This window comes from Loxodonta africana, chromosome 19 (genome assembly GCF_030014295.1).
Source record: "Loxodonta africana isolate mLoxAfr1 chromosome 19, mLoxAfr1.hap2, whole genome shotgun sequence".
NCBI classification, from domain to species: Eukaryota; Metazoa; Chordata; class Mammalia; order Proboscidea; family Elephantidae; genus Loxodonta; species Loxodonta africana.
In genome coordinates this window covers 58912297-58939890 of record NC_087360.1, presented here as the reverse complement: position 1 = coordinate 58939890, position 27594 = coordinate 58912297, and the positions used below count along the sequence as shown (strand labels likewise).

The 27594-nt window shown below is 42.7% G+C and overlaps 1 protein-coding gene across 1 annotated transcript in view; it reads right to left on the bottom strand.

Moving 5' to 3' along the window:
- The window catches only part of ANK1 (ankyrin 1), a 164180-nt gene that overhangs the window by 92347 nt on the left and 44239 nt on the right, over positions 1-27594 (bottom strand). Inside the window, exons 2-3 of the mRNA XM_064272784.1 lie at positions 27305-27406; positions 2170-2268 (exon numbers count right to left, since the gene is read on the bottom strand). Of these exons, the coding sequence (XP_064128854.1) occupies positions 2170-2268; positions 27305-27406 (201 nt within the window). The remainder of the gene's footprint in view (positions 1-2169; positions 2269-27304; positions 27407-27594) is intronic.

The window sequence follows — 27594 nt, the reverse complement described above, 5'->3', positions numbered from 1 at the left end:
AAAGAGTAAAAGTGCTGAAGCAGACTGTTTGTACAGCTCTTGAGGGAATGCCAGGGAAAGAGAAGCTCTCTGGCACACACTGAGCTTGTCAGATGGCACGCTGCTTGCAGCCAGGTATGAGAAAGCATCCAAAGAAGAAATAATTGCAACCTCGTCATCCACAGAAGGACCAGGGTGGAAGCAATTGGTGCTTGTCATGGATTGGAAAAAAAAAACAATGCCCAAATACGCGCAGAAAGAGCAACTCAGTTTATTTTGCCAGTAGGTGCAGACAGATCTTTTCATGTTCGGGAAATGACATGAAAATTACAGAATTTTACCTCGGGTGATGATTCTACCTTCAAAATATTGTAGTAGCTCACTTCATAACCATAAATTATATCTGTTCTCTACGTATTGCTCTTCCATGTTCTCTGCTCGAGAGGTGGCAAACGGTTTGCAGTGTGGAACTGCCACTGAGGCTGTGAGTGTGAGACCATATTTAATAAATAACAAATGGAAAATGAGAAGCTGGGGGAAAAAAAAACCCAAGAAGAAAATCATGGAAAAGTAACATGGGAAGAGAAGAGAAAACAAGAATTGAGGAAACAGTATTCGAGTTAGTAACTGAGATGGTCTTTTGTTTAGTCTGGTTTTGAAATGCTGGCTGCATCTTGTTTAATAAACAAATAAAATGCACATATATAAGTAAGTAATAAACTGATTTTTCAATCCTTGGGTGAGCATCAAATTCACGACTCTACTGTTTCAGAACGTTAAGCCACTGGTGTTTATAAGCTATTGATAATGGGGAGAATTCTATTGCTGAGAGTGGTGTGACGTCAGCAAGTGCCAGGTGCCTTCTAGAAAGAGAGGATGCCATGCAAGGTAATTGGTAAGGAAAGGCAGTAAGTTTGGGACTGAACAGAGAGAAGGAGAAATTAGAGGAACTGGACCTAAGTTAAGGAGCTCTGGTGTGCAGTGGTTAAGTGCCTGGCTGCTAACCAAAAGGTCGGCAGTTAAACCCACCACCCAATCCAATAAAAAAAGATATGGCAGTCTGATTCCATAAAGATTACAGCCTTGGAAACCCTATGGGGCAGTTCTACTCTGTCCTATAGGGTCGCTATGAGTCGGAATCGACTCGATGGCAATGGGTTTGTGTTACGGATTAAATTATGCCTCCCCAAAATATATGTCGTAAATCCTAACCTCTACGCCTGTGGTTATAATCCCATTTAAGAATGGGTTGTCTTTGTTATGTTAATGAGGCAGGATTAGTGTTGGGTGTATCTTGAGGCTGTCTCTTTTGAGACATAAAAAGAGACTAAACGAGCAACAGAGATGGGGGAAGGCTGATGCCAAGCCATGTGAAGATCTCCAAGGAACCAGGGAGCAGAGGCTGAAGAGACAAGGACTTTCCTCCAGAGCCAACAGAAAGAGAAAGACTTCCCCCTGAGCTGGCGCTCTGCATTCTGACTTTTAGCCTCCTAAACTGTAAGAAAATAAATTTCTGTTTGTTAAAGCCATCCACTTGTGATACTTCTGTTATCGCAGCACTAGATAACTAAGACAGTTTTGTTTTGGACTTAGGTTAATCATGAAGCATCTAGACTTTCTTCTACGACCCTTGTTAACCACACAGTCACCAATATTTAGTGAATCCTTTCTATATGCCAGGCACTTTGTGTACATTATCTTGTCTAATTTTGGTATCAGTCCTGTAAAAAATATTATGATCCCCATTTTACAGATGAAGAAACTGAGGCTTTACCTTGGTTGAGTAATATCCCAGACTTTCTTAGAGTATGAAACAGCTCAGCTGGGATTTGAACCCCAGGCACCTGACTTTGGAGCTTCCAGTGCCCTTAGTCCCCTGTATTACAGCCAAGGACCCAGAGAAAGCATGGAGTCATGAAGATAGAGCTTATGTGTTTAGATTTATGACCTAGCAATGGGAATAAAGTCAAGACCCACTAAATCCGTGTGGACCAGGGTCCTGTGTTTTCAGGCAACTTCAGGGACTCACAGAACTAGAAAAGTGATTGGAAGGATAAGAAAAATTCAGAAACATGCTTTGGGTTGTTTTCATAAAGGGTTGGTTTCTATGCCAGGGTTTGGAAAAATACTTGAGGGACCCACAAACTTGAATTTTCAATGAAACACTTCCCCATTCCTTATGAGACTTACCTTGGTTTTCGTTTCTAAAATGATTTCTTTGTGCAGAAGCTCAACCACCATTTTCACATGGCCTTCTTTCGAAGCCAGATGCAGGCCGTTCAATCCATTCTGTAAAGAGCAGAGAGTCAGGAAGGTGTGGATAGTAGGACTAGCTGTCCCAAGTGGCTGCGAATGAGGTGATGAGATGTGTGAAGGGCTGGAAGGGAAGAGCTGAAAGGGCTCTGAGTGGTATCAGAATGGGCACAGGCCAGAGCCATCCCAGCCTCTCACAGCGCCTCTTCTATAACAGCAGCAGATAGCAGAAGAGCAGGAAAAGAAAAACCTGTTGCCATTGAGTCAATTCCAACTCAATCGTGACCCCATAGGACAGAGTAGAACTGCCCCCTTAGGGTTTCCAAGGCTGTAATCTTTACAGAAGCAGACTGCCACATCTCTCTCCCGCGGAGTGGCTGGTGAGTTCCAGCCACCAACCTTTTGGTTAGCGGCTGAGTGCTTAACCACTGTGCCACCAGGGCTCCTTAGGAGAAGAAAGGGAGGGTGATGACAATATCACCACACTCCCTGGATATGGATGAAGGGTGGTTAGCTCTCACAAAACCAGTGGGTGACTTTGGAATTCTGATCTTGGCTCGGCATTATGCATTCCACTTAATGGAATGGTATTGCTTCAACCTTCTAGTTAATTTTCACAACAGGGACCAGGAAAAGCAAAGAGGTAACATCAGTGCATCCTAAACATTTGTAGAGATAGACATATATTTGGCAAAAGGGGGAATTTAAGATGAGACCATATGTGAACTAAATAGGGGCTTATTTCCAACCACCCAGCTATAAGATTTCCTCAATAGAAGAATCAGTATAAATACAGCCTTCTTGCCATCCCACCATTTCAAATGTGACCAAAGCCTGCTTGACAGCTAAGTTTTAGGAACCCAACCAAGGGTGAAAAGGGAAACCACATTTTTTATGCCAGTCATCAGCCCAACAAAGCAGAGCTTCCACTAACCAGTTAAAATTGCAAACATATCTGGTGAAGCTACTTCTGCGCTCTAGAAATTAGTCTAGTGCAAGTTTTTTTGATCCCTCTCACACTTCCTCTTCTGATCCGTGCACTCTGGCAAAAGGCATCTTTGAAGAGTGCTACTTAGAGCCACAAATAATTCTGACAACATGCTGGAACTAAACTTCAATTCCAATGGATAAGCAGACCTTGGCTTCATATAGAAAATGATTTTAGTCTGTGAGCAATCTCTATCTCCTGCTTTTTTGTTTTGTTCCCCCCTCCCCTACTCCCTCCCCGCAACAACAACGTTCTTGACTCTTCTCCCACTCCTTCCCACTTACTGTCTCAGTCAACCCTGTTCTAGTGCCTTCCTTTCCAGGGGTTGTCCCAGAGCCATTGCAGGTTCCAATTATTACAAAAAAAAAAAGATACTCCCTACCAAGATGGACGGGCTTGGCTCCTGACAGCATGATCTGAGGGGTCCCTGACTCACCTGTCCCCAAATATTTCCATAGTCCCAACACAGCCTACTATCACGGGTTCCTGAAATTCCCCCTCTCACTTTGGGTCGGGGCATCACTGTCAGGAAAGTCCTGTAAGCACAAACATCCTACCTGGGAGCGGTGAGACTTTAACCCACTTACAGAGTAGTCACATTGCTTTCGTATAACCAGCAGAGGAAAATGGCCTGAGGTAACGAAATACAGGACAGGTAGGGGAATGGAAGGTGCAAAAACTCTCTTAAAGCAGGCCTTGGAAGTCAGAGAAAAGAGAGAGTGGGCTCCCAAGGGAACTTGACCTACTTCTCATATGGATCAGATTAGCCCTGTACCCCCAAACACCCAATGAGTGCAGTTGGCCAAATCTTTACATATCAGCACAGCCAGCCTTCTCTGGGTGTGGGGAACTGGGGGGTGAGGGGAATGGGGGTAAGGGGGAAGGTGGATGGTGGGGACAGGAGGGCCCCTCCCCTCTGCCTTCCCCTCCCCCTCCTCCCCCTTTCTCCCTTCTTCCTCTCCCCCTTCTCCCATGCAAATGCCTGAGAATCGCCATTAGAAACTTCTTTGGTACATCATTAAATGCAGGGTCCAAAGCTGTGTGAATTCTTCTCACTCCAGCGTGAGGGAGTTTATCAGATAAAAGCTGGGCCACAGCCAGTTTTGATCACAGAAAGGGAGATAGTGACTGAAGGTAAGAGAGCAGTCTGCCAGAATAGGAATCTGGGGGAGGATATCAACCAATTCCCCTCAAATCAATGTGTAAAACACAAATTCACCAAGAAGCAATTGCCACAGGACCAATTCCCTGAAAGCCTGGAGCATCTCCCTCCAGCTTAGCCTTCCTCAGCTAAGCCCTGGTGCAGGTCTGCACACAACGAGCTTCTCCTTTCTCCCAAAACAGTGCTGTTTGAGTCAGGTAGAGCCTAGCAACTCTGTGATCCCTTCTTCAAACTCAGCGTCCTCGAGAAGGTTCCCAGGGCTGAGATCAGGCACCCTGTGATTACTGGGAAATTCAGGGTGGTGTTTGCGGCTGTTGGGTAATGCACTAGAAGGACGGGCTTAGCAGCTGCTGCAGTCTGCTTTCCACGAGGGATCTCAGCAGTAGCAGCGATGAGTGTTGACTTGGTGCTGACTGCTGGGGTTTTACTGCTTACTTGGGCACCAGAGTCGCTCAGATGGCATCCATTTGTTCTGAATGCCTCAAAGCTGGGAAGTTGGCAAGTCTGCAAGGCAAATACCTAATGTTTACTATTAATGTTTTAGGGTGGCTAGTCCTGTCTGACCAGAGAATGCTAGAGTCAAATGCTAGAGAATGCTAGAGTCAGATCCCTGGATTCTACCCTCTCATCTACAGCTGAGGAAATCATGGTTCACAGTAGTCAAATGGTTAACTAAGACCACACTGCTCTTCTAGAGCATAGCTACACACAGAAGCAATCTGAATTTCCCAGGAAAGCAGGTTTGGTTTGGGGATTTTTCCCATAGGAACATGTGTACTTCTTTTTATCAGGTGAGAAAATGGATTTCCATTTTTTTGATTATCAGGGTGCTTGACACTAAAGCTTGGTTGCAGTAATCGTCCATATGGATTGGGTGGTGACCTCTGTGATTGATCTCTAGGTTTTTACACATTTCCCTGGCATCACAGAAAGTAGCTCTTCTTCCCTCCCTGTGCCATATGCCTTCCTCCCAAAGCTGTACACTTGGTAGAGATGATGAAGATCATGAAAGGGACTATCTGACTAGATCTATATCTCTGGTAGTTCTACTAAGCTTCCATTCCAGGGTCCTGGTTCAACAATGTCTTTCTTCTTTGTGACTTTGCCATTATTTTTCCTACTTTATTTTTAATTGGTTTGTTTTCAACATAATCACCCTATGTTACTTCCAAGTCTATTACCGTGGTGATCTGAATCCAATGCCCTCATCAAAGCCACAGAACCAAGCCCCACTTGGCATAGCTAATGACAGGTAGGGATTTAATGCATAACCAAATAACACATGGAACATGACCAAAACAAACACTTGTCTCAACTTGTTATAGTCACTGCTGTTACTTCACACTGAGCATTTGCTTAATCAGATTTAACATTTATTGAGAGTCTATTCTGTGCCTGGCATTGTGCTAGACAAAAAAACACAAACCCTTACCCTTGAAGAACTTAGTGGGGAAAACAGGCACACAATAAATAAATGTAAAACCATGTAAAAGGAAAATGCCCAAATGTGGCACGTATAAGACCAGAAGTAGCACAGAGGAAAAAACAGCTGCTCTGTCAAGGGGGTAAGGCAAGCTTCACAGAGGTCTTTTCAAGTCAGGAACCAGTAAACACAAAGCCATTCTTATAAGTTTATTAATAATGGCAAAATGAGAGTCCATGTCTGAGTTTAAATTCTAAACCCCAAAGCTAAAATTTGAAGAAACTATGCTCCCAGCCATTCTCAAGTGCCCTGCTTATTCTTTCTTAAAGCATCTGAATTTAAGGGACTAAACATAAAGACCAGCAGCAGCAAGTTTTCTCCAACAACTGTTCTCAGCAGGTGAATGGTTCGTCAACATCTATAATCACCGCCCAGCAGCTGAAGTCACTGGATGCCTGAAAATGAATTTATTGCACATATACACTAAGGAGCTTGTACAATTGTCTTATTAAATGTATAACTAGTCCATACAGGGGGCTGTTTGCTGTACAAAAGAGTGTTTCATGGATAAATGACATATTTATTTAATACTTTCTTTTTATTTAAAGCAGATTTTTTGTTGTTCAAATGAGAATGGAATGGGAGACGTGTAAATTATGTGAGTTATTTGTTCTTAGCTATAACTATGGACAGAGATGAACTGTAATCCACCACCCCCCCAAAACCAGGAACCATGTGTTTTAGTTGAATCATGTTTAAGTTGTTTGCAGAAAGTTAAAGGCAGAATATTGAATCTTGCCTTGCATCTTTTCAACTACTATAACCTTCACAGTTACTCCTCTTGATGCCAAATGGGGCTGCTGAGAGGGATTATGAAAACAAAAATAAATCCCATATTTCCTCCCCCAAATAACAGGGTGCAGAAGATAAGCAAGAAGGAGGCAAAGGAATATGAGAGCAAATGCTTTAGCTAAATTAGAAGCTGGGAAGCAAAGAAATAACTACTTGTAGCCAATTTCTAACCACATGCCTTTTTCAGAAGAAAGCACCATCTTGCCAGATTTCTCTTCCAGATCCTCTTTAGGATTTATGTTAGATCAGTTGGTACTGTCCCACAGGTCTCAAATATTCTGCTCTGGTTTCCACCCCATCACTCACACATTTTCCTTTTTTTCTCTTTTGTTTCAATTTGGATAATTTTATTGACTTATCTTTGAGTTCTTTTTTTCTTTCCTTAGCTATGTCCAGTTTACTGATGAGCCTGTTGAAGAAATTCTTCATGGCTGAGTGGTTTTTAACTTCTAGCATTTCATTTGGCTTTTTCTTATAATTTCCATCTCTTTGCTGAAATTTCCCATATGTTCATGAATATTGACCACTTCTTCTGCTAGATCTTTTAACATATTAATTACAGTTATTTTAAAGTCCATTTGATCATTCCAACATCTGGTTTATCTCTGAGTCTGGTTCTGCTGGTTGCTTTGTCTCTTGACAATGTTTTTGCTCTTTCTTACTTTTTTGTGTCTTGTAATTTTTAATTGAGTAGTAGACATCATGTATAGAAGAACAGTAAAGACTGAAGTAAACAGCATTTATGCCTGGAAACAGGCATACATCTTCTGTCAGGCTGGGGGATGGGGTAGAGGCTTGAGTCAATCTAGTCAGAAGTTGACCTAGGTTTGGATTTTGTTGTTACCTTCATTGCACCACAGACTTCAAATTCTTCTAGAGGCAGGCTATTGTTATCTTAAGTTTAGAGTAGGGACTTGGTTACCAGAGGGTTGAACAACTGCTTCCCCTCAACTTTCAGCCACCCCTGCATGCCTATGCCTCAGAAGGGGTTTTTCTCCATGTTCTTGCCCTTCTCCCAACAGTAGTCTGCTCTTTCTTATTATAAGATGCTAAAGTAGTGGGAGCAGGGGAGTTCTGTTTTTGTCTTTTTGTCTTGATCCAGCTCCAGTCTTAGGCAGTCCCTGTGCACTTGGGCCTTAAAGATGAGGCTTTTCAGCATTCTTGCCCCTCTTCCCTGTGGCAACAAAATTGTACCTTATAATATACTTGATCTTGGATGGGAGTTACTTGCTCCTCCTCCAGTGGTAGCAGACCTCTGCTTATTATTGGTGTAGGATCCCAGGCTGATCCTGTAGATCAGTTTCCTGCCCATCCTTCAGGAGTAGAGGGGCTTTGCATCTGCCTTTCTTTTGCCTGTGTCCTAAGGGCAAGAATGGTTCCTACTCTTCCCCTAGAGGCAAAGGGGTTTTGTTTCTATTTCTCGCCTAGGAGACTTGGTCTTGGTCTGTGGTCTTAAGGTAAGAAGGTTTGTTTTTGCTCCATATTAGAGAACAGTCTAGAGAAGCAGGCAAAGTTTTTGTGTCTGTTCCTCCCCTTCTGTCCCTGCCCCCACAGCCACCAATCACCTCTGCACACCTGTGTCACTCTCACCAAAGGATGCTCTCTCTGGTCTCCAGACTTATCTCTAAACTTCTCGTGAGCACCCAGTGGAGGCCAGTGAAGAAAGGCTTGTGTCTGGGAGCTGATAGCTATTCGAGACGCACTAGCCCACAGTTGACCTTTAAGAATTTGTTATGATTTTGGCTGTATGGTATATGCTTCTTTTTCTTGTGCTCTGCCAAAGCTGAAACGATTTATGTGGCCTGTCTTTCCTTGCAGGGGCTTGTCCCCCTTTGGAAGTCAGCTTACTTGGTTGCCTGGCTCCTTCAGGTTTCTGATAAACTCAGGAAAAAGTTTATAATTTTGTACGTTATCCAGATTTTTCGCATTGTTAGGATGGAAGTAATGTCCTTTGAATCTTTCTACATCCTAAAAAACCAAACCAGTTGCCATCGAGTTGATTCTGATTCATAGCAAATCCTAAGTGCTCCCTACACTGAGCGTCTGAAGCCACTTGGCCCCATATGGCCTCATTCTACATGTTCCTAAAACAGCAGATAACATTTTTAGGCTCTCTTTTTGGTAAAAGTATTCATGCCAAGCACAAACACCTGGAGTTTTTCATCTGCCTTTGCTCACTTTCAGGTAAAATATCAATTTAGAAGATTCTTCTGAGAAGCAATCTGTCTGATGGGAGGGGGAAGAGATCTCAGCCAGGCTGTGGTGCTTTTAACATTTTTAAGAAGAAGGGAAAAAAAAGCCACATTCAGTCTGACTGATTTAATTTGGAGTCTTTTCTTGTACCAACTGTGAGAAATTCCACTGGCAAAACACACAATTCCAGACATTTGTTCTCAGTAAATTATTCCTCTGTTTAGCTCCTCTGATTGCTCCAATTATACTAATTGATTTCCAAATGTACAAATACAGTAGACATGTCAAAGGAAATTTAACTCTTATCAGTAACAGAGGAGCCACCTCAAATAAAAAGGCCTTGATGCCCTGAGATCTTCTATCTCTTTGAAAATGGAAAAAACACCTCAAAGGTTGATGCTTACATTCTTATGAGGACGCAAAAACCTTTCACCTCCGCTTCTCACAACTGTTTTTGTTTTGTTTTTTACTTTTAAGCGTGGCTGGCCCCTTGCCCCCATGGAGCAAACAGCCACAGCTGGGTCTTGTTCCTGAGGAGTTCCCCAGGCTATCTGCCCCTCCCCGTTCCATATCTCCTGAAATTCATTGCTTGACTCCCCACCCCCCCTTTTTTTTTTAGTTAAGCATAGTGCTTCCAGGGTCTCTATGAGTTTGAGTCGACTCGATGGCAATGGGTTGGTTGGTTGGTTGGTCCAGGGAACTTAAGCTAACACGCTAATATAGTAACAAGGAAGCATGACCTTTTTATTCGTAAGCACCTATCATGTTCTATTTGTCAGATTAGTTGGCTACCATCTAGCCAGGCCTAGAGGTATTGGAACACTGGCCAGGAGAAGTTTTGATGGGGAAGGAAAGGACTAGACTCCTAGAAAGAAACAGCAATAACAGCGAAAGCCAAGAAGTCTAAGGATCCCCGAGTGAGCAAGAAGAGAGGCAGAAGAGAGAAACTTTTAGGTAATTTTGCCTTGGTACCACACTCTACTTTACTCACATGGTCAGCAAAGAACCAATTATATTTTACCTTTAATAAGAACAAAGATGTATATACAGAGGGCTATACAGGTAGTCTCCAACTCACACTTATGCCCATCCTTTTTTTTTGTACATCTTATTGTTAGTAATATGTACTATATACAGTGTTGCAGGGCGTAATTTACTGACGTTATTCTCACAGGGTTGCTACAAGTTGGAATCGACTTGACAGCAATAGGTTTTTTTTTTTTATTCTCATGCCGACTCCCCAAAACAAATAAAGATCGGATTTATAAAGATACTGATAATAAAAGGCAATAGTTACGAAAACTACGAAACAAAATGAGGTATTCAACTTACATCAGAACCGACTTTTGATGGAGTCGTCAGAATGGAACTTCATCGTAAGTTGGGGACTACCTGTATACTGTATATACAGGACCACCTGTATATCTAGGTTTTTATATTTAATATTCCACTTTCTTACTCAATCTGGATTCTCTATTGAGTTTGTTCTATGTGTCCAGAGAAGATAAGTATTATACTCTATAAAAAAAAAAAGTTGCCATCCAACTGATTCCAACTCATGGTGACCCCATGTACGTCAGAGTAGGACTGTTTTCCATAGGGTCTTCGATGGCTGATTTTTCAGAAGTAGATCACTGGGCCTTTCTTCTGTAGTATCTCTCGGTGGACACAAACCTCCAATCTTTCAGTTAACAGCTGAGCACATTAGCCCTTTGCACCACTCAGGACCCCATATTCTGTATTACAGGAGTATAATTCCCTAGATAACAACCAGCCTGTACATTTGTGACCTCTAGCTTTGCTCTGTTATTGGTCTCTATTTGTAGACCAAGATCACTGACACAATATATTTGTGGGTCTGCAACCCTGATGCAGAATAAAAAATAAGAATCTAAACAGGGCTTATGGAGAGAAAAAAAAAAGGTAGAAATGATTGCCATTCCCAACCCCAATCCTGAAATTAGTGAAAAGAGAATAAGAGTAAGAGAAGAAAGAAAGGCAAAGACCACAGAAATCAAAGAAGGCAGAAGGAATGATTAAAAAAACAAAACCCAGACCCGCTCAGTATGTGGGTCTGGGTTTTGTGTTTTTTAATCATTAGAAAAAAACAAAGGACGCTGGTAAAGGAAGGAGGGAGGGACTGTTGCTAAGTGTTGACTAGATGAGGAAACAGATTAAGCAGTTAGCAAAAAACTTACTAGAGCAATATAAATCTTCATTCCTTTCTTCAAGTTTCCTGCATTAAATTTCTCCCAAACAGAAATGAAATTAAAAAAATGAAAAAGAGCTATCTCATCTTCCCTTCTTTTCCTTTTTGCTTCCCTTCCCTCCCAGCTCAGAGATGTGGACATCTCATTTTGGTGTCTAAATACCATCCTTCTCTATAAGAAACCAGGGCTCCATAGAAAAATGGGTGATCTAGGGCAGGGAAAGTACAGGATGAATATGGAACAACTTACTGCGCCAGGAAGTAAGGAAATGCTCAGAGAATGATAAGGTATGTTAAAGAACAAAGATACCAGCTCGAAGGGGCTGGTTGAGAAAATCAGCCAAAGAAAACCCTAAGAAGCACAGTTCTACTCTGGCGTTGCCATGAGTAGGAATCAACTTGACAGCAAGTGGTTTCATTGGTAGACTGGATGGTTTTATTATATCAGTGTTGATTTCCTGGTTGGATGATTATGTGGGAAAGTGTCCTTATTTTTAGGTGGTGCACTAAACATCTGGAATGTTGAGAGGTGATGGGGAGTTGTATCATGAAAACCAAATCTGGTGCCGTCGAGTCAATTCCAACTCATAGCGACTCTGTAGGGCAGAGTAGAATGGCCCCAGAGGGTTTCCAAGGAGCACCTGGCAGATTCGAACTGCCAGCCCTTTGGTTAGCAGCTGTAGGACTTAACCACTGCACCACGAGGGTTTCCGCAGTTGTATCATATATATTATATATTGTAGATAGATGGAGAGAGCAACACAGATGCAGTAAGAGGTTAATAGAGAATCTGGACAAGGAGAACATGGAAATTTTTTGTACTGTTCTTACAACTTGTCTGTGGGTTTGAAATGATTTAAAATGTTAAAAGAGAAAATGGGAGGCAGGGAGGAATGGTGGTAGAAGCTTTGACGAGGTTGTTGGAGGAGATGAGGCAAAGCTGTGAGCTCTGGTGATAGCGATATCTACACATCTAAGGGCTCAGAGTCAGTGCCATGGATCTGACCACACGCATCCCTCCTTTTACTACAGGAGTTCTCCTATTATTCCAGGATGGAAAGCCCAGAGTGCCACCAAACTACAACAAAAAACAGCCCACAAGCCCAAGGTGGGGACCAACTGGTCGGGGAAGCCTCTTCTGGAGGGCAGACATTTATGTTCTGCTAGGCCATCCAGCCTGCAGCCTCTTTCTTACCCAGATATTTTACAGTTCCACAGAGACTGCTTGGTGAGAAAGGTCTGATAAAAATACATGATCTTGGAATCCAATGAATCAGAAGCTAGACAAAGCTGAAGCAACTGCCAGAACCCTGGCAGAAAATCACACCTTATCTCCTTTGCAAACCTGTCTCTTGTGCCAGGGTCGGGAAGGACATCATAAGAGAAGGAATTGAGAAGAAAGCACAAACTCAGTAAGAAGTGACGCAGATGAAAAGGAATGAGACTGGCTCTAAGCATTTTCTCTTCTTTGTTTTATTACAATCTAAATTTAGCTCTCCTACATTTACCCAGGTAGCTCTTAAGATTCATAGTTTACTAGATCTTCTTGCAGAGGAAAAATGCTCTAATCCTTTTCATTATCTTAAAACCAACCAACCAACCAACCCACAACTATTTTCAGAGCTCTGCAAGAAAATGAATCAACCTCAGATCACCTCTCTCTACTCTCTGATTGTACAAAACTAGCAGCAGCCCCCATGCTTGGAGAAATCTTTGAGGCTTAGCAGCAAATCAACTGCAGAGGTTGAAGGGCCCTATGGGAGCCTGGAGGAGGAAGCGTGAGCTCAAGCTAACGAGAGAACGGGACTCTGAAATTAAGCTTGGCAGCTAAGAATATCTCCTATGGACTAGAAAGAGTTTGTGTCTGAGGTCTTGGTATTCCTTTAAAAAAAGAGAACAGAGCCAGAGCAACAGAAAAAGGGCAGAGGGATTCAAAGGAAGGAATACCGGATAAGGAATTGAGGCCTCAAAACTGGTCTCCATTACATATCACTTCTTCCCCTGGGCCTCAATCTATGTATTTGCAAAATGATAGAACTGCTCTCATTTCTTGTTGTTGTTGTTAGATGCCCTTGAGTCGATTCCGACTTTTAGTGACCGTATGTACAACGGAACGAAACACTGCCCAGTCCTGCACTGTCCTCACAATCGTTGTTATCCTTAAGCCCATTGTTGCATCCACTGCGTCAATCCATCTCATTGAGGGTTTTCCTCTTTTTTTGCTGACCTTCTGCTTTACCAAGCATGATGTTCTTCTCCAGGGACTGATTGCCCCGGATAACATGTAGTCTTGCCATTCTTCCTTTTAAGGAGCATTCTGATTGTACTTCTTCCAAGATAGATTTGTTCATCCTTTTGGCAGCCCATGGTATATTCAATATTCTTTGCTAACACCACAACTCAAAGGCATCAATTCTTTTTTGGTCTTCTTTATTCATAGTCCGGAAACCCTGGTGGCGTAGAGGTTAAGTACGATGGCTGCTAACCAAAAGGTCAGCAGTTCAAATCCACCAGGCGCTCCCTGGAAACTCTATGGGGCAGTTCTACTCTGTCCTATAGGGTCGCTATGAGTCGGAATAGACTCGATGGCAATGGATTTTTTTTTTTTTTTTAATTCATAGTCCAGCTTTCGCACACATATGAAGCAATTGAAAACACCATGGCTTGGGTCAGGCACACCTTTGTCTTCAAGGTGACATCTTTGCTTTTCAGCCCTTTAAGAGGTCTTTTGCAGCCCATTTGCCCAATGCAATGTCTTTCGATTTCTTGACTGCTGTTTCCATGGGTGTTGACTGTGGATCCAAGTAAAATGAAATCCTTGACAACTTCAATCTTTTCTCCGTTTATCATAATGTTGCTTATGGGTCCAGTTGTGAGAAATTTTTGTTTTCTTTATGTTGAGGTGTAATCCATATGGAAGGCTGTGATCTTTGCTCTTCATCTGTAAGTGCTTCAAGTCCTCTTCACTTTCAGCAAGCAAGGTTGTGTCTTCTGCATGTTGTAGGTTCTTGAGTCTTCCTCCAATCCAGATGCCCCATTCTTCTTCACATAGTCCAGCTTCTCAGATTATTTGCTCAGCATACAGATTAAATAGATAAGGTGAAAGGATATAACCCTGACACACACCTTTCCTGATTTTAAACCACGCAGTATCCCCTTGTTCTGTTCAGACGGCTACCTCTTGATCTACGTACAGGTTCCTCATGAGCACAATTAAGTGTTCTGGAATTTCTATTCTTCACGATGTTATCCATGACTTGTCATGATCCACATAATCGAATACCTTAGCATAGTCAATAAAACACAGGTAAACGTATTATCTGCTTTCAGTCAGGATCCCTCTGACATCAGCAATGATATCCCTGGTTCCAAGTCCTCTTCTGAATCTGGCTTCAATTTCTGGCAGCTCCCTGTTGATGTATTGCTGCAATTGCTTTTGAATGATCGTCAGCAAAATTTTACTTGCATGTGTTATTAATGATATTGTTTGATAATCTCCACATTCAGTTGGATCACTTTTCTTGGGAATAGGCAAAAATATGGATCTCTTCCAGTCAGTTGGCCAGGTAGCTGTCTTCCAAATTTCTTGACATAGATGAATTAGCACTTCCAATGCTGCATCCATTTGTTGAAACATCTCAGTTGGTATTCTGTCAATTCCTGGAGCCTTGTTTTTTGCCAACGTCTTCAGTGTAGCTTGGGCTTCTTCCTTCAGTACCATCAGTTCCTGATCATATGCTATCTCCTGAAATGATTGAATGTTGACCAATTCTTTTTGGTATAGTGACTCTGTGTATTTCTTCCATCTTCTTTTTATGCTTCCTGTGTTGTTTAATATTTTCCCCACAGAATCCTTCAATATTGCAACTCGAGGCTTGAATTTTTTTCTTCAGTTCTTTCTGCTTGAGAAATGCCAAGCATGTTCTTCCCTTTTGGTTTTCTTTCTCCAGGTCTTTGCACATGTCATTATAATACTTTACTTTGTCTTCTTGAGCCACCCTTTGAAATCTTCTGTTTGGCTCTTTTACTTCATTTCTTCCCTTTGCTTTAGCTACTCGGCGTTCAAGAGCAAGTTTCAGAGTCTCTTCTGACATCTATTTTGGTATTTTCTTTCCTTCCTGTCTTTTTAATGACCTCTTGCTTTCTTCATGTATGACGTCCTTGATGTCATTTCACAACTCGTCTGGTTTTCCATCATTAGTGTTCAATGTGTCAAATCTATTCTTGAGATGGTCTCTAAATTCAGGTGGGATATACTTAAGGTCATACTTGTGGATTTGTTGTAATTTTATTAGTTTCATGTTGAACTTGCATATGAGCAATTGATGGTCTGTTCCACAGTTGACCCCTGGCCTTGTTATGACTGAGATATTGAGCTTTTCCATTGTCTCTTTCCACAGATGTAGTTGATTTGATTCCTGTGCATTCCATCTGGCAAGGTCCACATGTATAGTCACAGTTTATGTTGATGAAAAAAGGTATTTACAATGAGGAAGTCATTGGTCTTGCAAAATTCTATCAGGCGATTTCTGGCAACGGTTCTGTAACCAAGGCAATATTTTCCAACTGCCGATCCTTCTTCTTTGTTTCCAACTTTTGCATTCCAATCACCAGTAATTATCAATGCATCCTGATTGTATGCTCGATCAATTTCAGACTGCAGAAGTTGGTAAAAATCTTCAATCTCTTCATCTTTGGGCTTAGTGGTCGGTGGGTAAATTTAAATAATAGTCATATTAACTGGTCTTTCTTGTAAGCAAACGGATATTATCCTATCACTGACAGTGTTGAACTTCAGGATTGATCTTGAAATGTTCTTTTTGACAATGAATGCGATGCCATTCCTCTTCAATTTCTCATTCCCAGCATAGTAAACCATATGATTATCCAATTCAAAATGGTCAATTCCAGTCCATTTCAGTTCACTAAAGCCTGGGATATTGATGTTTATGTGTTCCATTTCATTTTTGATGATTTCCAATTTTCCTAGATTCATACTTTGTACAGTCCACATTCTGATTATTAATACATGTTTGCAACTGTTTCTTCTCCTTTTAAGTCATGCCACATCAGCAAATGAAGGTCTCAAAAGCTTTACTCCATCCACGTCATTAAGGTCGACTCTACTTTGAGGAGGCAGCTCTTCTCCAGTCATCTTTTGAGCACCCTCTAACCTGAGGGGCTCATCTTTCGGCACTATATCAGACAATGTTCTGCTGCTATTGGTAAGCTTTTCACTGGTAGACCACTGGGGCCTTCTTGCTAGTCTGTCTTAGTCTAGAAGCTCAGCTGAAACCTGTCAGTCATGGGTGACCCTGCTGGTATTTGAATACTGGTGACATAGCTTCCAGCATCACAGCAACATGCAAGCCCCCACAGTACAACAAACTGACAGACACGTGGGGTGTCTCATTTCTCAGCTTCCTCCTAATTCCACAACTCAAAGAATAAAACAATGCAATAGTTCTCAGATGTGTTTTGTGTCTATAAAACCATTTGCCACCAAGCTGACTCCAACTCATAGTGACCCCATGTGTATCAGAGTAGGACTGTGCTCCATTGGGTACTCAATGACTGATTTTTCAGAAGCAGATCACCAGGCCTTTCTCCTGAGGCACCTGTGGGTGGACTCAAACCTCCAACTTTTTGGTTTGCACCCTGGTATGTTAACCATTTGCACCACCAAGGCACTCTAATATTTATTTATCTAAGACCCATGTTTTCCTCATATTTGCATCAGGTCCCAGCACAGAGCCTGGCACATAGTGAGTGTTTCATAGCAGTTTGTGGAACTGAAAACACATTTATGCAATCTGATACACACACACACACACAGGGCTATCTTTTTTCTTAGTTTTTACAGGCTAAGAAAATCAAATTTGATTTTCATATTGTAAATTCAGAGCAACTGAACCATAAAGTGGATTTTTGGAGGGTGTATTCTACTAACAGTTGCTTTCCTTGCTATATGTTTCAGATCATTCCTGAAGAGGCTTTTCATCCTTTTCCTGGTCCCTAGGATCCCAGAGATGTCCCTGGTGTTGCTACAAATGAACATCATTTTTATGTAACTGAACTAGTCAATTAACTCTTCCTTCACTGTGAAGAAAGAAAAATGAAATCAGTACCGGGGAAGATCACCCAGAGGAATAACTGCTCTGCTCTTCAATTTTAAACACATCTGAGGAATGCAATGAAAAGAGATTCAGGTTGGGATTCAAGAGGCCTGGGCTCTGGTTCAGGGAGACTCTTGTCAAACACCCACTCTATCTGCCTCACAAGGGTGATGTATTAAAACTGTTCATGCCTAGAAAAGCACTGTGGAGAGCACAGACACCATGGAAATGTTGTTGTTGGTACTTGCCATCAAGTTGACTCCAACCCACGGTACAACAGAATGAAACACTGCCTGGTCCTGCATCATCCTCACAATCGTCAGCATGTTGAAGTCCATTGTTGTGACTACTGTGCGAGTCCATCTCACTGAGAGTCTCCCATGCCCTCAATGGTTCTCTACTTCACTAAACCTCCAGTGACTGGTCTTTCTTGATGACGTGTCCAAAACAAATGAGTAAGACAATGTTATGTTATGGTCCATAAGGCTTTCACTAGCTAATTTTTGTAAGTAGATTGCTAGGCCTTTCTTCCTAGTCTATTCTTAGTCAGAGAGCTCCACTGAAACCTGTCCATAAGGGTGACCATGCTGGTATTTGAAATAGGGATGACATAGCTTCCAGCATCACAGCAACACACAGCCACCACGGTATGACCAACTGATACATTCTGGTAGTACAGAACTATAATCTGTGATTATTGAACATCCTGGGTCTCTCTGACCCATGACATGTAATCAACTTACTTAAAAAAACTGTAAATTGGTCATTGTAATTAGCAAAATGGACATCAAGTAGTTTATTTCTTGCTGAGATGCAAAAGAAATTTACCTACTTAAAATAATTCAGGAGATGGAAGTTTTCAAGTTCCATCTTTTTCACTAATAGTTTTTCTGGTGGGAATTAGAACTTCAGAAGAGTCCATGGCACCTAGTGTAGGATATCTAGTTGCTTGTCTTGTTTAATAGTATTTCATAGACCTTACTTCTTTTTTTTACTTCCCTACGTGAGGCCTGCAATCACATATTCCCCATCACGATTTCAGAACTGCACTGAGGCAATGGGTCTTAAGAAAGAGAGAAAATTATCAGGAATTTGTTAGCCTTTGGGAAAGACTCAGAACTTCTTGCTTAAGAAAGGACATAGATAGATAATTCTGATCCTAAAACCAGATTAAAAATCTGAAAATCCAAGTGTGCCTTCTTACAGATTACCAAAAACTAAATTCCATGCGGTCGAGTTAATTTTGACTCATAGTGACCCTATAGGACAGAGAAGAACTGCCCCACAGGGTTTCCAAGGTTGTAAATCTTTACAGAAGAAGACCGCTTCATCTTTTTCCTGTGGAGCAGTTGGTGGGTTTGAACAGCAAACCTTTTGGTTAGCAGTTGAGCGCTTTAGCCACTGTGCCACCAGGGCTCTTCTACCACAGATTAGGTGTGAAGAAAACCATGATTTTCCCAATGATGTCACACTAGGAAGGTTTTCTGTGTGAGCCTGTGAGGGTAAGGGTAGAATTAGGGAACTATGTAGTTAAATACCATTTCTATTCCTGTCAACATTTCCTAAGAAAAAGAAGGTGACAGAGAAGAGTAAAAGTTTCTACAGCTATACTGATCTAAGTAAGGACCTCTCTAGACCACCTCCCTCACCCTGTTTCATTTCATTTACTCCAGCTTCACTGAACTACCTGTTGCACCGTGCCCTTTCACTACTCTGCCTTTGCAGTCTGTTACTTCTCACTTAAATTCCCTCTTCCAATTCTCTACCTGGCAGACTTCTATTCTTCCTTCAAGACTCTTCTCTGTAAAGACTGCCTTGATCTACTGGCATTTTAGTCACCACCCCATATTAGAGGAAACATGAGAGCAGAGATTGGGCCTTATTCACCTTTCATTAGCCAGCACTTAGCACAGTGTTCAGCATATTAGAAGAGCTCAATAAAAATTTGTCGAATGAATGAATAAATGGGTGCACCTGCTGGATGGCATTTATCACAATTTGTAACTTTTCATTTAAAAACCTCACTCCTCTTTGAGAGGATAAATTTTATTCATCTTTGTGAGCCCTCGTCTCTAGCATGGTGGCTGGGCATTGTAAGGGTTCAATAAATTTGTGGAACAAATGAATGAGTAAAGAAAATTCATGTAGGTCTTCTTAAGCCCATCTCACCACTGGCATAACCAAAGTAAAAAAAAACTCATAAAGATATTCAGAAGCAGCCTCTCAAGGCCTCAGTTTCCTCAGCTATAACAAGAGAGAGTTAAATTCCATGATCTCTGGGCCTTTCCAGCTCTAACATTCTGTAACATAGAAAAGGAGTAGTTATCACAGTCATCAGAGCCCAACAAATCCTGACCAAAAACTTGGCATTTGGCTGCTGTACAATAACTTTGTAGCAGAAATTATTGTTTATAGGCTCCCCAAAACCAAACCAAAGCCACTGCCATTGAGTCGATTTCGACTCATAGCAACCCTACAGGACAGAATAGAACTTCCCCATAGGGTTTCCAAGGCTTTAAATTTTTACAAAAGCAGACTGCCACATCTTTCTCCTGAGGAGCAGCTGGTGGACTTGAACTGCCAACCTTCCAGTTAGCAGTCGAGCACATTAACCATTTGTACCCACCAAGGGACTCCAAGTGTAAAATACATAATCTTTAATCATTAGTGGTTACAATCTAAACACCCATCCATTTTCATTTAGTCATTCTACAACCATTTATGAGCACCTACTATGTGTTCATAAGAGTCCCTCAGTGGCGCAAATGGTTAAGTGCTCAACTACTAGCCAAAAGGTTGGAGGTTGGAACCCACCCAGAGGCCCCTTGGAAGACAGGCCTAACAATCTGCTTCCAAAAGGTCACAGCATTGAAAATCCTGTGGAACAGTTCTACTCTGCACACATGGGGTCGCCACAAGTCAGAGCTGACCCAATCACAACTAACAACAACAACGACACTGTACCAGGCAGGCTCCTGGTATTGAATACTAAATAAAACAAGTCCTCTCTTCTCAAGGTGCCTACATTTTAGTGGAGAAGACAGAAATAAATAAACAAACACATCAATACATAATAAGTCAGGTAGTAATAAGTACTATGGAGAAAAATAAGACAGGATAATGGTCCAGAAAACCTCCCTTCTCCCTTTTGGCCTTATACCAGAGCTGTACACAATAATGCTTCCCTTTTTTTTTTTCTGAGAGTGAAATTTTCTCCTAGGGTATTAGACTCAAGTACTTTCTTTTTCATCAGGAGAGGCCAAGTGAGCCAGTGTTTGTTAGTTATATAAGAACAGAAGGGAAAACTAAAGTCATGAGGCTCTTTGCCCCTGGAGTTACAGCTTTGGCTCACAATGGAGCATCCATGTTGACCCAACAAATTCAGGAATTCAGGAGAACAGAGGCTCTGACCTCTTGCCTTCTTTTTATGTGGCTAACTGGTCCATGTTGAAATTCAATTAGCTCATCCCAGAGATTTTTTTTTTTTTATATAATTCCTATGGCCTCTATATTAAAATATTCTGATTTGATATAAATGACCTAGCAATAATTCTGGAAACTGAACACATGATGCTAATATTAGTATGTACATAATTAGGTAGCCATTTATTCAAACGAATATTAGAGCATCTACTATGTGACAGACCCTATGCTGGGTGTTGTGGGGAAAGTAAGAATAAGCAGTCATGAACTTTGCCTTCAGATGGCTTATAGCCTACTAGGAGAGATAAGACATGCACAACGTTACCATAATAGATGGTAGGATGTGACTGAAATTATAAAAGAGCTACAGATAAATTGTAAAGGGAAAGAGTACTTCAAGCTATAGGGATCAGGGATGCCTTCACAATGGCTTTTGAGCTGAGACCTGAATCCATCCCAAGGTGGCTGCTGTAGTAGCAAAGATAGCACAGTTCTAGGTGAGTAAGGGACTCCTGGCACCTATGTGTGTGCTAAGCCAAGCATGGCCAGAGCAACAACACTTCACATCTAGGGAGGTGTCATGGATTGAATTGTGTTCCCCTAAAAAACACGTGTCAGCTTGGCTAGGCTGTGATTGCCAGTATTGTGTGGTTGTCCTCCATTTTGTGATTCTAATTTTATGTTGAGAGGATTAGGGTGGGATTGTAACACCACCCTTACTCAGGTCACCTCCCTAATCCAGTGTAAAGGGAGTTTCCCTGGGGTGTGGCCTGTGCCACCTTTTATCTCTTAAGAGAGAGAAGGAAAGGGAAGCAAGCAGAGAGTTGGGGACCTCATACCACCAAGAAAGCAGCACCAGGAGCAGAGAGAGTCCTTTGGACCCGGGATCCCTGCGTCTGAGAAGCTCCTCGACCAGGGGAAGATTGAGGACAAGGATCTTCCTTCCCCTGGAGCTGACACCCTAGATTTGGGCTTGTAACCTACTAGACTGTGAGAGAATAAATTTCTCTTTGTTAAAGCCATTTACTTGTGGTATGTCTGTTACAGCAGCACTAGATGACTAGGACAGAAGGCAAGTCCTCTGGCTTCACCACTTCCACTGTTTACCCCTTTTTACTTCAGCCTTCTAACCAGTCTCCCTGCTTCTGTTCCTATGCCCCAAGTCTGTTCTCCCCATAACTGCCAGAGTGATCTTTTAAAAACCTAAATCAGATTGAGCATCTCCTGTTCAATATCCTCCATTGACTTCTCATCCCCCTTGGATTTAACTCCAAAGCCCTCACCATGGCCCACAAGCCCTTCATGATTTGGCTCTGGCAATATCTCCTAGCTCCTTACCTATCACTTTCCCTTCAAACATTCCACTCCACTTGCTGTTCCCCAAAGAAACCAAGCTCACCCCTGCCCCAGGGCCTTTGCACATGCTTCTCCCTCTTCCAGGGATGCTCTTCCCCAGAAACCATATGGTTCTCTCTCTTACTTCTTTCACATCTCTCAAAAGTTATCTCCTTAGTGTTGCCTTTCCAATTATCCCTCTAAAATTGGTCCCTTTACCTTGCTTTGGAAACCCTAGTGGTATAGTGGTTAACAGCTATGGCTGCTAACCAAAAGGTTGGCAGTTTGAATCCACCAGGCACTCCTTGGAAACCCTATGGGGCAGTTCTACTCTGTCCTATAGGGTTGCTATGAGTCGGAATTGACTTGGCAGCAATACCTTGCTTTACTTTCCTCCACAGTATTTATCATTAATTAAAATTACAAGAGTGTTTACTCTTAGTTATTGTCTGTCTTCTGTACCAGAATATAAGTGCTATGAGAACAGAGACTGTCTGTCTTGCTCAGTGCCTAGAACAGGACTCAGTACTAAGTAGATATTCAATAAATATAGATGGAATGACTGCCCAAAGATGCTAGTGGGGATTATATCCAATATGCCTCTCATCTCTGTTTTCACCAGCCAACTTCCTCGAATGCTGAATGACTTCCAAATATCTACCTTTGGGTCAAACCTCTTATCTGAGTTCCAGGCTCATATATCACTTAGATACCTCATAGGCCTCAGCATTATCTCCACACAGCCTTGTTCTTTTCTTCTCATTCCCTGTTTCCACACATTGAGGCCACTCCCAGCATTCCTTGTCTCAGTGAATGGTGCCACCATGTATCCACTACAAAAGTGAGACACCTAAGAGTCATTCTTGAAGTCTTCTTCCCCTTCGTCCACTATCCAAGTCATTACCCCAGTCTGTTGGATTTGCTTCATCTCCACAGACACAACTCTTACCGATATTTCTCTCTTGAACTACCGGAACAATCTTATAACTGGCTTCCTCATATCCATCTCTGCGTCCTCCAGTCTCTTCTCTACACAGCAGCCAGTGTGATCCTTTAAAGCACAATTCTGGTCATGTCACTTCTGTGCTTGATTTAACTCTAAAGTCTGTTTTGTCAGAAATTAATATTGCCACTCCTGCTCTTTTTTGATTGTTGTTTGCTTGCTATATTTTTTTCCATCCTTTGAGTTTTAGTGTGTTTGTGTCTTTAAGTGTAAGGTGTATCTCTTGCAGGTGGCATATAGATGGATCTTTTTTTTTTTTTTACCCATATTGCCACTCTCTCTTTATTGGCGCATTTAGTCCATTTACATTCAGAGTAATTATGGATAGGTGTGAGTTTAGTGCTATCATTTTGATGTCTTCTTTTGTGTGTTGTTGACAGTTTCTATCACTCCTGTGCTTGAACCCACTGTTAACATCTTCTACCCTCGGGATGAAGATCAAGGCCTTAATATGGCCTATATAAGCTGGGTGGACATTCAACCAGGATGCATTAACCCAGCAATACAGATTGTTAAAATGCTGAAATACTTCCATTCCTCTTGGTCAACAGCCATTGCCCCAAACTCTCAAGTGGCCCTTGCTCCTGCTGCTCTGGCCACCCTGTCCCCTCCCCCAGGCCTCCTCGTTTAACCCACCAACTACAGGGTTAATTTCTAGTGCAGGAGGCAAACACACACGTGCACACACATACACACCTGTGCACACACTGCTCCAGCCCTGCAGCACAATGTTCCTGTTGTTGAATATAAGGTTCGGGACCATCCCAGCTTCACCTCTCTGGCCTTCGCTGGCCTCTCTTGGCCTCTGCCCTTCCTTAAACTCTCCAAGCTTTTCCCTGCCTTGGAGATTTTGCACAGGCTGTTCTCTCTGATTGGAATGCTCTTGCCCCTTTCACCTCATTAACCCTGCTTTTCCTTTAGCTATGATCCCTGGGTGGTGCAAGTAGTTCGCACTTGGCTACTAACCACACAGCAGCACTGTGGAAGAAAGGCCTGGAAATCTGCTTCCATAAAGATTACAGCCAAGAAAACCGTATACCAAAAGCTAAACCAAACTCCTTGCCATCCAGTTGAATCTGACTCATAGCAACCCTGTAGCACAGATTAGAACTGCCCCATAGGGTTTCCAAGGATCGACTGGTGGACTGAACTGCCAACCTTTTGGTTAGCATTCGTCTCTTAACACTGTACCACCAGGCTCCAGAAAACCCTACAGAGTAGTTTCACTCTGTAACAAATGGGTTTGCCATGAGTCGGAATCAACTGGATGGCGATGGGTTTGGTTTTGGTTTTTTTAAATTTGGTTTTCCTTTAGCTCAACTATTTGTTCTTCATGGAAGCCGTCTTTGAACCCAACTCTAGGTCACATCTCTTACATAGTCTCATAAAGCCCTATGTCCTTCCTTCATGGTTTCTAGCATAGTCTGAGTTTACACGCCAACTAGTGTGATTATTTGATTAATAGTTTTCACTGCCGTTATATATAACTTTTTTTTTACCTATTATATTTCTTTTTTTTAATTATAACTTTTTCTTTTAACTATAGTATTTCTAAAGCCCAGCGCTCTACATCTACATGGAGATGTAGATGTTGGCACCAGATTCATCGGCTGGGAGCTTGAACAATGCTTGATTAAATCTAAGAATCAGGGATTCCTATAGAGATAGTGGTATACACATGTGTATGGATGTCTTCTTATGTGTGAATTTGTTTTTTTTTTTCTGTAAGTATAATAATTGTGGTAATAGTAAATACTAGCAGAATGTAATTTATGCAATAAGGAAACTGCCCCTAAATATTCAGGTCTGTCTTATATAAGCCAAGAATTCCTCTCTCCATGCTACTTAGAGTAATTATTTCCTATTTCGGCTGGCAGCACATATTCCTTCCACAAAACACACTTTTTGAAAGTGTCTTACTTATATAAGGATCAACACTTGCTGTATTACCACCATAATAGCCTACAAGTTCAAAAGATTCAAACCAGAAGCAAATTTTCAAGCCATGACCCCAGGACAACAGCCTGTTTTTATCTTCTCTAAACAGCAAACGTGTGTTTTGAAGAGAAGAATGTTCCATGTACCATCACGAGGCTAGTCCTGGAAACATTACAAAGAAACAGCCTCGTCCCAACGGATGCACCAGTGTGCTTAATGAGGGCATAAGCTTGGCCATTACAGACCTCTTTCCCCCTCACTACCTATACTCTCCCCTCAAAAACCAAACCAAACCAAAGAAACCTCCCTGTAAAACCAAAAGGAGACTCAGGCAAAGCTGACAAGCTCCTTTTCCTGGGCAGCCTGTCTGCAGCTCCTGGCCACTGCAGAGGTGAGATCTTGTAAGACTCCGATCGACAGGGCTCAGGATTTGAGGAGCTTGGTAGGGTAGGATATACCAGAGGCCAGAGGGTATTGCACTGTGGCAAATGCTTTCTTTCATCCCCCCTCTGAAATCCATTTCCTCGCTTACAGCATTTCCCTCTTTGTAAGAAAGAGGTTAACCTTCACCAGGACTTCAGTCTTAAGTCTGCAGTGGGAGCCTCCCTCTCTCAGTCTCTAGCAGGACTAATAGCTCCTTGTCACTGGCCCTGAACTGACTGGAAATGGTGTGAATAAAGTGCAAATAATTCCTTGGTCCCTGCTGCTCTCCAAGGCCAAAATGAACCAAGGAGGTACTCTGAGGTAAGAAGGCAGAGGGACAAGCCAGCTGCACCCAAGCCTCTGGCCTCAGCAAAAGGGGACCAATCAGGACAAAGCTATTCCCCGCGTGTCATCAAAACCTTCCAATTTCACACAGGAAATGAACACTGGCTCAAGTCTTACTAACACGTTCAGTTGTCCCCATTTCTGCTAAATGGATTCCTTTGAGAGCTGGAATCTTAACCCTTGGAAGGCCTTGGAAGGTTCGACACTCCCCAGCAGGGAGCTGCAGTGCGGAGAAACAGTCATCTGTATTTCTCTAGCCACAGCACTGAACAAAGAAAGCTGGGGACTCTCATCTCTCCGCTCCCAGGAATGGGAGCAGCTGGGAGAGTGGAGAGAGAGCACAATCCCCCTCACCTACCGTGGGGAGGTCTGGGAAAACGCACCACAGCCTGTATGCCTGCGTCTGAAAGGCGGAAGTCTTAAACCATCGCGAGCCCCCTCTCCTGAAGTGCTCTAATGGCAAGACTCTCACCCTGCTCCCACACTTTGTTCCTTCAGCCTCTTCCCTCGAAAGAAATGGATTCAGAGTCTCAAACTGGCTATCCCAAGGCTGACCCTGAGCTCCACACATTTGCTTAGAGTCACAACAAATGTCCCAAAGTCCATGTATGTGGGTGGAAGGATGAGAGTAGGGAAGGAAGGGCTTGCTCCTCCCCACCTAGCTGGTACGTTCAAGTCCACACAGGTTCATTTCCCCTCTGAAATCCATTTCTACAGCCTTTTGCTTCACATTACAGCCCTACTTTAGTTTCCTATCACACAGCTCACCCATCCCACTCTCTCTGATCTTTTAGCCGTGAATTTAATGCCATCAGAAGACCTACTGAATTCAAATGGGGTCTCGCCCTGGGAGAGAGAGCGAGTGGTATTCTGCATTTTCAGCAGAGACAGGAGGGGCAGGAAAGAGAGTCTGAAGGGGGACAGTGTCAAGTTGCCCAAGGAAAATGTCACCTGTGTTCTGTGAATCTGTCCCTGGCAGCTTTGTAAAAATCATCCAACCCACAAGCCCAAGCCAGACTCCTGTTCTCTTTCCAGAGGGTGATATCCTCTCCATTCAGGTAATTCCTAGATTTTTTAGCCCAAACTTGACCCTTTGTTGTTCTCCAGTCCATCCTGAACACAGTCCTTTTTCTTACCAGCCTGTCCCCAAGCCAAGCACCTGTAGTTTAGTGCTAAGAATGGCAAAAGCAAGCCTGTTTAAGTCAGGCTTGCCTTCCTCAACATGCTGACAGAGCAAGGCTTCATTCACCTGCTTTCTTCCTAGCCCCAGCTGAGCCTCTGCAAAGGCTGCTCGTGGACATAGGAGATTTAATGTCACCACTGACACACACCCTTCAAAGGCACTTCCTCCTGCCCTGCCCACTTTCAAAGGCCATATCATCTATGACAACAGCAGGGACCAACTGCAGTTTCTAAGAGAGGTCATCACAGGGAATCTGAGCTGGGCTTGCTACACTGTTCAGGAGTCAGCCCCTCTCTGTGGGGACCTGCACTTGCAGGGACCAAAACACCAAGGTTAGGGCCTTCCACAGGCGGAAACCCTTGGGGGGGTTTTGAGGCCATTGGGAAAAGGTTAATAAAGGTAGTTTTCAAGCCCTTGGGAAATGGCAAGCAGGCAAGAATTATTCTTCAGAGACAACATGTCTGCTCCATCCCACTTACCTGGTTACAGGTGTTAATATCTACCCCATTCCGCAGGAGATCCAAAACTTTGTCCAGGTTACCCGATCTTGCTGCCTTCAGAAAGCTGTGATTAGCATCGGCCTGTGAGGAAAAACAACATACCATGGTTGTCTTTGGGTGGTAATGGCCTCTCTCTTCCATTCAAGCCTATGGGCCTTGGAAAGGGCTGAGGCCACTGTAGCAGCCACTGTGCCTTCCCATTATGGAGGCTGTGGCCACAATGGTACCCAGTATGGTATGGGCATTGTACAGCTCCTGGTTGGACTGCC